The sequence below is a fragment of the Centruroides vittatus genome, unplaced genomic scaffold (assembly GCF_030686945.1).
Source record: "Centruroides vittatus isolate TY-2023 unplaced genomic scaffold, ASM3068694v2 contig_364, whole genome shotgun sequence".
Classification (NCBI taxonomy): domain Eukaryota; kingdom Metazoa; phylum Arthropoda; class Arachnida; order Scorpiones; family Buthidae; genus Centruroides; species Centruroides vittatus.
This window is the reverse complement of record NW_027122188.1, coordinates 5,041,618-5,053,189: the sequence shown is the minus strand read 5'-3', so window position 1 is coordinate 5,053,189 and position 11,572 is coordinate 5,041,618. Positions and strand designations below refer to the sequence as shown.

The 11,572-nt window shown below is 33.9% G+C and overlaps 1 protein-coding gene across 1 annotated transcript in view; it reads left to right on the top strand.

Moving 5' to 3' along the window:
- Positions 1-6,723: 6,723 nt before the first annotated feature.
- Positions 6,724-11,572, top strand: part of LOC136975143 (repetitive organellar protein-like) — a 41,940-nt gene continuing 37,091 nt past the window's right edge. Inside the window, exon 1 of the mRNA XM_067270168.1 lies at positions 6,724-6,988. Coding sequence (XP_067126269.1) covers positions 6,808-6,988 — 181 coding nt within the window. The 5' untranslated portion in view covers positions 6,724-6,807. The remainder of the gene's footprint in view (positions 6,989-11,572) is intronic.

The following is an 11,572-nucleotide window of genomic DNA, read 5'->3' as shown; positions in this document are numbered from 1 at the left end:
TTTGATACCAGGAATTTTTTATGGTGGACCATCCCTCACTTTCCAGCCGCCCCATTATGGGCTTGGCCGAACCCACGATGAGTATGATTTAAAAGGCTCTTCTAGTGTCCTTAGAGCAAAAAGAAGACAAAAATGGAATAAAACATATATATATATATATATATATACATTTTCACTAAAATAAAAAGATTAAATATTTATTTATTTTACTGTAACTACTTGTCTAATTTGGATATCAATGATATCAAATTGCAGTTTAAATTAAATTAAACGATCGTATTTTATCTAATTTAAATTTCATAATATAAAATATATACATAAAATCATACTGTTGAATTACTTAGACGTAAAGGTGTACAGTACTTTTGATAATATTTTTAAAATAATTTATTATGTAAGTGTAAGTGTACGAATGAATACGTATAAACAAGTACGACACTAAAATTCTAAGCATCTCGATTTTCAATCCATAAGAGATCGATTTTTACAGCAAATGTTCTCTTCAGTCTCTTAGAAAGGAGATCGTACAAATAAAATGGTACCTCTGTGAATATAGACAATGTGAGTGCAAACAGTAAGATCTTAGAACAATTTTTGCATAAAGTGAGAAATGAGTTTAACTTTTGTCGGATCAATGTAAGACAGCGATTTTCCGGTAAAAACATAGTTTTAATTCAGATGGAGATGATTAAGCAACAAAATGGAATCACTAGAGTTGCCAAAAAACTAAATGTAGATTTAGTGAGATCCACAAACACCTTTTGATAACGTAGAATATAGATCATATATCCCCAAACTCTATAATGTATGTCAATTTTCGATGAAACGGGTTTCTTCCCTTAACAAGAAATTGCTTAATTTCTTCTAGAAACATTTAAGAAGCAAATATAGACAAAAAAACAAAAAAAACCAAACAGCAAACAATATGACACGAGTAAATAGTATATAGATAATTTTAAAATGATATCTTTTAAGAATATTTGGATTCAATTTTTCTGTAGAAAGTAAACAACATCAACCGATCTTACTAAAAATGGAACTCAAATTATAAATCTTGCAAATGTTTCATCCTTTTTAATTTTTCCGAGCAAATGTATGTAGAATAAGGTGACCAGACGTCCCGCTTTTGCCGGGACAGTCCCGATTTTTAACAATCCCCGCGTCCCGCGTCGTTTTAAAAAAGTTCCGAGTTTTGGAAAGATTAAGTTTTTGTCAATTATGTGTCATAAGCTTATGTCTTATGTTTAAGATTCGTAAAGATCATTTTGTATCACACGTATCAATACCAAGGTGTGCGTTAGCAGAAAAGCGAGAAGAGGTACGAACAATACTTTTTATAAATTAAACGAAAACCTTAATCAAAACATTATTGGTGTTTGTTGTGCAGCGCACATAATACATAACGCTATTCAAATAGCTGCCGACTTGTTGCCCTTAGATGTGAAAAGTATTATTAATGAAATATATTCATATTTCTATATATACACTGTGCGCGTTGTTTGTCTTAAAGAATTTTGTGAAACTGCAAAAGTCGAACATCAAAAATGTCTTAGAATTTTAAGAGGTTTTTGAAAGAGAATCTTCAAAAATTTGGCTAGAATTTGTACACAATCAAGCAGCTCTTTTTCAAAATGCTGTAAAATCTATTGAAGATGACAAAATTTCAGTAATCGAAGTAGCAACCGAAATTAAAAATTTTAAATTTCAGTGTCAAGAGCGGTTAGAAAATAATTTTCTTCCATTAACCATCCGTAATATTATAAGTCAGTTAGAAGAACAAAGTGCAATAAATCGCGTAAATTTAATGAATCACGTCAAAAACTTCCATATTAACTGCTTAGATCAGCAATTCTCAACCTTCTTAACTCCGCGATCCCAAATAGTAAAAATAAATAAAATTAATACTTCGCGACCCCCACCCAAAGAAATAATAACAGTAAGCCTTACTATTACTAATTGAATTTTGACTGTAATTATAAATGTAATTTTTTAAAAATATTATATAATCACATTGCACTAATTTTATACATTAAGAAAATACCGACAGCATAAAAAATGTAATACAACTACAGTCAAACCTGTTTTTATGCGGGGGGATAGGGACCGTATAAAAGAAAATGCATAAAAAAAATCGCGCGAAACTTCACGAGTGGCTATAAAAAATAGTTTTCGCAACATAATTAAAAAAATATTTTTTATGCGGTGAATAGGGACCGCATAAAAAAAGTCTCGCGTAGAAAATAACTCAAAACCGTACGAAATAACTAGGAATTGCTTTTTTAACTCCTTGGGCCTTTTTCTGCAACACCTAATGGGGAAAAAATCCTCTAAGAATTTTAATTTTTATATTAATTAATTATTTCCACTTAAATACGAATCTAACATTAAAAAGTTAAAAATAATCGTTAAATAATGATTTTATTTGATAAATATAGCTGCAGGAAGTGTTATTTCATTTAACAAGGCGTAAAATTTCACACCTGCAGTCTAAAGCTGGAGGGGAGCTAACTTACCGCATCTGTTCAAATATAACATAATATTTATGGTTTTTATGCTATTAAAATAAGAGGGGACCGAAATAAACGTATGAGAAAAAAATTTTACTGAATAAAAAATGAAAAAACCTGCTGATGTCATAGAAAACAACCAATAGAGTTTTTAAAAATTTTACAGGAGTCAATTATGTTCCAATTTGATTGAAATTTTCATATACCGCACAAAAAAATCACACAAAACAAATCGCACAAATAAAAATCGCACAGAAAAAGACCGCACAAAAACAGGTTTGACTGTATTCCTATTATTTTATGTCGCTGCGTTTATAGCGACGGGTATGAAACATGCATGTATCACGTATTACATACATGAGCAATTTACACGTTCCAACTTGATGTGTACGTGTTCTTTGTAATTTGATCTCCTTCTATAATACAGTAGAGAGTCGTTAATCGGAATACTGGTAATCGGCACGATTTTCAGTCGGACTGTGTCGTGCTGAATCGAACGTTTTTGATACTAAATTTACTTCTAAAGTATAATTTTCATGTTTTTATATTCTTCAATATATTTATTTTGTTTGTACAAAATGAAGAAATAATTTTTAACGATACGATAGCCTCGATTATTATTATAAAAATTTTCGTTAGGCTTAAAATCGACGAAAATTCAACACGAAGCGACACGCAACGGAAAAAAATTTGAACATCGGACAGGTTAATATATTTTTTCGTACATAATGAGTAATCGGAACAAATGACTAATCGGAACAACCCCAGTCCCCAATTGATTCCGATTTTTTTTTTTTTTTTAACTCTTTCCGCCCTGTGGGCACTAAGAGGGCCTCTTATAGTAGGCCCATTATGGGTTCGGCCAGATCCACAATGGGGCGACCGGGTGGTGAGGGACGGGGCTCGACATATCCTAACGGACCACCCCCCCCCCGAAAAATTCCTGGGGATTTTTCGACCCGTTCGGATTCGATCCCGGGTCCCCCAGAGCGGTAGGCTGCCACCTTGACCGCTCAGCCATCCGGCCGCTTAATTCCGATTTTCGACTCTCTACTGTACTTGCAGTGAGAGCATGTTTGAACATGCATATGGATGCGTTTTAACAAGTCCTTCTGTCACTAGTATAAAAGAAGCGCTGGCGATTGCACCACTTCGGTTAAGTTTCGAATGCGAAGCGTGCGTCTGGTGCTTTTATTTTAGTGTGCGGTCAACCGTGAAACTGAATTGTTTTTTTCAAATTTCTAATGCGAAATGGATAAACCTGTAAAAAACGAAGTGAGTCATCTACATCCAGTGAATCGGTTGGTAAAAAGACAAGATTGTACAATGACAGTTATTTAAATTATGGTTTCACTTCATTGGATGGAAAGCCACAGTGCGTGGTTTGCTCTCAAGTTCTCTCCGATGAAAGCATGAAGCCATCAAAATTAGTTCGACACTTGGAAACTAAACATCCGGCTCATAAAAACAAACCCTTGGAATTTTTCGGAAGAAAATTACATACCTTGAGAAATCAACAAACTCCTATTTCTAAGTTAAGCCATACTGATAAAGGTGTCTTATCTCGTAGCGTTAAGAGTAGCTAAGATGTCCAAACCCCATACAATCACCGAAAGCCTCATATTGCCTACTTCAATTGATATGGTCAGTGTTTTAATAGGTGTGGAAGAAGCAAAAAAATTGAAAAACATTCCGCTTTTTAACGACACAATATCGAGGCGAATCGATGACATGGCTGCCGATGTTCGCGATCAGATAATTCAACAGTGAGTTCGAGTGAATTTTTTAGTATTTAATTTGATGAATCAACAGATGTAGTAAATGTGTCTCAGTTCATATGTTTTGTGAGATATGAATGCGATAGGGACACATCAATCAAAGAAAATATGTTGTTTTGCAAAACAGTACTGGGTCATGCAACAGGACAATGTCTTTTTGATGTTTTTATGAAGCTACGAGAAACTATACTAACATAGATTGGACAAAATGTATTGCGGTATGTAGTGATGGTGCAAAGGCGATAACAGGAAATAACAGTGGATTAATGAAAATATTAAGAGATCGTCTTATACCAAGGGCGGAATGGACGCACTGCTTCCTTCACAGACATGCTCTTGTCACAAAAAATATGCCGGAAAATCTCAATCAAATTCTTTGTAAAATTGGTTAATTTTATTAAAAGCCGATCGTTACAGAACAGGCATGTTTGCTAAACTATGCGATGAAATGGGCGAAAATAAACAATCTCTTCTTTTCCGTACAGAAGTTAGATGGTTATCGCGAGGGAAAGTGTTAACCCGGGTATGGAATTGCGAGATGAATTAATATTTTTCCAGGATAAACAAACGCCATTCTCATTGTTTTTACAGAATAATGAGTGTATGTTGTTATTGGTTTACTTAGCTGATGTATTCTCGCATTTAAATGACTTGAATGTGAATTTACAAGGACGTGATAAAAACATTTTATTAATGACAGACAAAGTTCATGTGTTCATTAAGAAGCTTGATATCTGGATTATTCGCCTTCAAAGCAAAAATTTGGATATGTTCCCACTCACTTCGGATTATATTGAGAAAAATTTGAATGAACAAGACACTATTATTCACTGCAGTTTGGATTTCATGAAGATGCATTCGCGTGAGCTAAAAACTCAGTTGACGGAGTATTTCCAAGTGGATAAAAACAATTTCTCGAAGAGATGGCTACTGAATCCGTTTAGTGAAAATGTTGTTGCCGCTGCTAAGTTACCAGTTGAGATTCACGACCAGCTCATCGAAATGTCTGCCGACAAAACGCTACAACTGCAATTTACATCTGAAGATTTAAATACGTTTTGGCTTGCTGGTCGACATGAATATGGAACGTTAGTCACAGAAGTATTGAAAATATTAATCCCTTTCCCCACGTCATACCTCTGTGAAAAGGGTTTTTCGTCTATGGTTGCGCTAAAAACTAAATATAGGTATTGTCTTTTATCACTCGAAAACAATTTGCTTTTGTGTGTTTTTAACGTAGATCCACGTAAGGAGAAAATTTTAAATAAAAAACAAATGCGACCATCACATTAATTTCTTTTCTTTACATGTGTACTTACTGTAAGTAAAATGTTTATAAGTTTATAATAAACGATTTTTTCTCATAAAATGATTTCATTATTGTTTCGCGACCCCCACGTTGAGAAACGCTGGCCTAATCTAACTATATGAAAATGTCTAGCTTATTCCTCACCACCCGAATGCATGGACGGCCGGATGGCCGAGCAGTCAAGGTGGCAGCCTACCGCTCTGGAGGACCCAGGTTTGAATCCAGACTGGTCGATAAATCCCTAGAAATTTTTCGGGGGATGGTTCGTCCGAATATGTCGGGTCTCGTCCCTCACTACCCGGCCGCCCCATTGTGGACCTAGTCGAACCCATAATGGGCTTGCTAATAGAGGTCCTCTTAGTGCCCACAGGAAGGAACGTTTTAAAATAATAATAATAATAATAAAATAAATAAATAACCCGAACTCATGATACGTATGATTAAAAAGTTTTCGTAGTGTCTACAAAGCAAAAACAGTATAAAAAAAAAAATAATATGGAAAAAAGAAATACAGAACACGGCCTTTTATGCAAATATTATCGTATTGGAGCGCGAGTATCTTAAAATTTAAAATCCGTTTGTTTTTAGAAAATTTATGGAAAAGATTTACTCTTACATATATTACAATAACCCAATTTTGTCGGGCCTTTTTATACTCTTTTTGAGTGGTAAAGGGCCTTAAACCACAAATAAAAAAAAAAAAAAAAAACCCAATTTTGTCGGTAAACCATTCCTGTGACGAAAATTATTGAAGAAAACGATTGATCCAATACTTTTCTACCGACATTTCCTCATTTCGGATTCCCGGTATGTGACACATGAATATGCCAAGTATCAATACTTTCAACATCATATCCCATTAACGATGCTTTTGTGGCATACAGTATATATTATTATCCTGCACAATATTTAAAGTTTGAAGTAATGTTTTAACTATGACATCCTTTGAAATAATTATTATTTGTTTAAATTTCTTTTTTTAATATGCCTTGAATTTAATTTGATTACACGACTATCGGTGTTAATTAACGACATATGAAATAATTGATGCCAAAATATTTACTTTGATGTGTCCTTAAAAATTTCGACACCTTAAAAATACTTTTCTTTTTTTATCGCTTGGGGTATTTCATAGGATTACGTTCATTGTACGGTGCTTGTTTTTGTTGTATGAGGAGAAAGAATATATATTGATGATAGTTGTCGAAATTAAATGATAGAAAAAGTGGCGACTGCACTATTATCTTTATTATTGCTGGAAGAATTAGATGAGGAATCTGAAGCGAGCGAAGAGGAAATGGAATCTGAAGAAGAAACGAACGAAGTCGAAAATCCCCCTCCAATAGTTAATAACGCGTCAAATAACGATTCAAGTAATTCTAGGGTTAATCCAGGTAAATATAAATTTGTTTTAAAGTATGAATTTATAATGTAAGACTTAAACTAAAGATATAAGAGAGATGAGAAGACCAACTAATAAGTTAATATAACTTGTACTATTTTATTATAAAAGGATTCAATTCAAGCACTGAATGATAGCGTTTGGGACCTTAACAGATCTGTGGAACATACTCATGGGAACAAAAAAAGTCAAAGGGAACTGTACCTCTATCAGCGACCCTTTGCAAGAGATGTGCTTCCAGGGTCAGTTTTTATCACGTACTGGTACTCTTGCCTATTCTGCATACCCCAGAGCTTCGCGTGGGATGAGCCCCACAACCCCCTAAAACTATATAACATCAAGTACTTCATGAACAGCCAAATCAGTCACTCAAAGTAGGCATAGTCCCGTGGGCTAAATAGTTAAATGCAATAGTCTTAGCAGAGATCTGATTTTGGAGGACTGAATCTCACAAAGGGTTGCATGGTATGGTTCTCGTGACTGTTTTGTTCCTGTATGTATGGTCTACAGCTCTGGTAAAGTCCCAATTGTCTCATTCAGAGTTATAATTATCTTCTGTTCTGGCTAAGGATGATTTTTATGCAATGTTGAGAGTACTTATGTACCTATTTTTTGTTTAAATTAAACTAAAGTAATATTGAAAGACTGTTTTTTTATTACTACTATAAACTTGGTGTTGAATGTGATTATCATTGTTAGAGAAGAGTACACTCAAACCTGTTTTTGTGCGATTTTTTTATTTGTTGCAATTTGTTTTGTGTGATTTTTTGTGTGCAGTATATGAATTTCAATCAAATTGGTATATTGCACAAAACACATTGCACATATAAAAAATTGCACAAAAAATGACCACACAAAAACAGGTTTGAGTATACTGTTATAACAGTGTGTGTGTGTTCATATGGTATTTCCACAGACAGACATGTCAAGTGAGGCTAAAAATTGTAGCAAAAGTCTTGATTAACATTGAAACTGTCTCATGATTTCCATTAATTGTGGTAGCAAAATGCTTGCAGGCTGTATGTGGTGTATAGGATTTTATCATATAATTAAGAACAAGACATGCATCAGGATATTTACCATAATCATACAACATACAAGTAGTCCTAATTGCATGATGCTCACTGCAAGTGTGAAAATGTTCTCTAGTGCTCATGTGATGGTAACTAGTACCTACAGCAAAGCTGATTTTTGCTGAGGCAGCAAAAAGCATTGTTGCTTCCAGAATGGTTGCTAATAGAGAGCACTTCTACTGCTGGCATTTTTTTTATAAATACAGGAAATCCTTGTTAATTCAAACTCGGATAGTTCAAAGTCCCATTAGTTCATAACTGTACGGGGTGTACTATAGATTACCACCTATGGAATTTCAGGACTTTGAGTGTATATATTTGAACTCAGAGGACCGAGACGAGTTCAACGGTACCCTACTTTTGGGCTGGAGGCAAAAAATAAGAAAGTTATCATACTTTTTCGGCGATCGCGCGATGATTGGGAGTTGCGTCGCTCTTTCCGCTAAGCCTATTGCGTGTTTAACAGGCAGTTCGGCAAGATGGCCATATATATCTTCAACAAAGGCAGATGTTGATCCACGAGCCCACTGATAGTCTACAGTTTGAGTTAAGTCCTTTTTTGCACACCCTTGCGCTCGTCAACCTCGGGGGGCTACGGCTCCTCACTCTCGCTATTGCTCGCGGTCAGCTAGTACTACGAGCCGACCGCACTATTACGATTGGGAGTCACGATGCTTGAACAAAAAGAAAAAAAGGAACTGGCGTTCAACTGTTTGTGCTTCCGACGGACTCCCCCCAGGAGGGGAGCCGCCAGCAGGCCGCTGATTGTTTAACGTCACTAGTTATTGATTCACAGTAGTTCTTGAACAAGAGGAAAAAAAAGGGAAGTTGCGTTCGGCTGTTCATGCAATTTCTTGCCTTTCAGAGTCCTTATTTTTAATTTGTTTGCAGACTTTACCGTTAGATGGCAGCACTAGCAACTACAGTGCCGTCTGCATCAAAGCATTAAAAAAGTATGATAACTTTCTTATTTTTCGTCTTCGGTGCAAAAGTAGGGTATCGTTGAACTTGTCTTGGTCCCCGCAGTTCAGATATATACTCAAACTCCTGAAATTCCATAGGTGGTAATCTATAGTATCCCCACTATGTTTGTCCAAGCCAGGGATATAGAGATTTACAATGCAGCTACTTTGATATTTGAAGTGAAAATTCTGTCTGAAGTGTGATATGCTTACGTTTACTCGTTTGTTAGATCAAAGTGCCTCCATACTATAAGACAAGGATAGGCAATCTTTTTCTGTGTAAGGACTGCATTTCAAAACTTTTGAACTGATGTGGGTCACATACAAGAAAAAAGAGGGGAAAAAATGCCAGTAAATCACAATTATTTACTTATATATAATTAAAAATTAGCATAGGTATACTTAATTTGGCTTATGAAATTGATGTAAATGTAATATATCAGAAATATTTGGATAAATATTAGTCACTACTAGTTTTAAATTAGTTTTGATGTGTCTGTTAGCCAGTTTCTTGTTTTAATTTTTACTAAATTCATTGCGGAAAAAGTTTTCACTTAAAAATAATGATTGAATTTTTGCTGCATTTTCTTAAGCTAGGAAATTGATATATTTATTCATATTTTATGCGACAGGCCAAAAAAAGAATTAATGCTGTCTGTGGGTGCTATAAAAGAACAGTAGATCAAGAACAACTCCAATCTGGTCGATATGGCTTTGTTTTTACATTAATGTTTTTGGGTGTCACCTTACCCACAAACTACTATTTTTTTCACTTATCTCATAAAATATGCTTGGTTTTTGGGATTGCAAGTTTGGATTATGTGTAGAGAATTGAGATATTTGTAGTGCTGTAGGTTCCTACATTTGGGCAACTTACTACTGTTTGGGCCACTTTTAAAATAATTTGTGCTACATTTTGAGGAATTCATATTTATATTATTACTAGTTGTTACCTGTGACTTCGCCCGCACAGATTTTGCATGAATATGCCATTTATATTCAGTATTTCAACAACCATAGTAATTGTTATATAGCATCTACTGCTGAGAATGTTGAGAATTGCTGAGAATCAAACAAACTGTTTTCAATTTGATCAATTTTCTGGAACGTTTACAATCATTCTCTAATCAAACCAATATACAATAACAAATTTGAATTTAAAATGGTTCGAACATTTGGTTAAAAAATCAAAATACATAAAAATATTGATAACAATGTCTGAAATGTTATCAATTTAATACACCTAAGTACTCAATGAAGACTAAACGTAGTTGAAAATAAAAAATTGCATCTAAAATAGCACAATAGAAGCCGTTCTTCAGGTTAAGCCTTAATCCTCTCTCTCCCACGGGGGAATTTTGAAAAATAGTGTGCGTTTTCATGACATACTCTGTATACCAGATTTCACCTCTTTAGGTTCAGCAGTTTGCTCTGGGTGATGATGAATCAATTAGTCAATTACTCAGTCAGTACAGGTAATTTTATATATTTAGATTATTAATTAATGAAAATAATAATCTGTTTGCTTAATAAATTATATCATTTACATGGTATTTGGCATAGTGTACAGATGTATGTAAATCTCAGATGGTTTGAAGTTGTGATTTTTTTGTCCCTTGAATTTCAAACTAAGAATTCCCTATAATTCATACAATTTTAAAGTACATTTATGGGAGTTCATCAGTATTCAGATTATTATTTTTGTCCTTTGAACATTTTGACAACTTGTTTTGCAGTAATGATTTTGAAATTTTTTAATTTTATTTTTTGAGAAATTTAAATTTACAGATTTTTCTCTACTTTATAGTGCTCTCTAGCAATGACTAATATTATTACAATATACAAAACTGCATGCAATTTGAGCCAGTTGTCTCGTCATCTCACTCATTGAGCTGATCTTGTTCACCATCATCAAGGGTGAATGCAGTGAGAGGCAAATTATTAATATGATAAATTTTACAACTGTCACATCATGAAAACCAAAATTTGTGAATTCAGATTCCATGAATATGAAGGCCTGATTGTACATGTTTATAGGAAGTTTATCTATAAATCAGGAAGTTTTTGTTTTACCTTTTAAAGCTATGGAGCAAGTCCATGCATGCAAGCTATGAGTTCAAGTCCATGTTCAAGTAACAAACTTGCAAGGTCTAAAATGTTTAAAAAAATGAACTCTTGTACCAGAGTTTGTAAAATATCAAAACCTTTATTGAATTATAAATACCAATACTGGATTTTCTGACTAAAAAACAAAAATAGATTACAACAATAATAATAATTAGTATGAAATTTAAATGTTACAAATTACAAATTCAATATTTACAATAATAAAATTGATTAGCAGCAGAAATTATAAAATTACAATTATTCGAAATCCATTATTATATTGATATACTGTAAATCCTCTTATAGATGCCTAGGAATCTATTGGACAGAATATACTTAGCCCCTGGCATCTATTCTATTCTTGCAGAATTTCATATTGAAACTAGTAATAATAAAAGGTGGAAATGTGATCCCATTTTTCCATCACCACCTCCA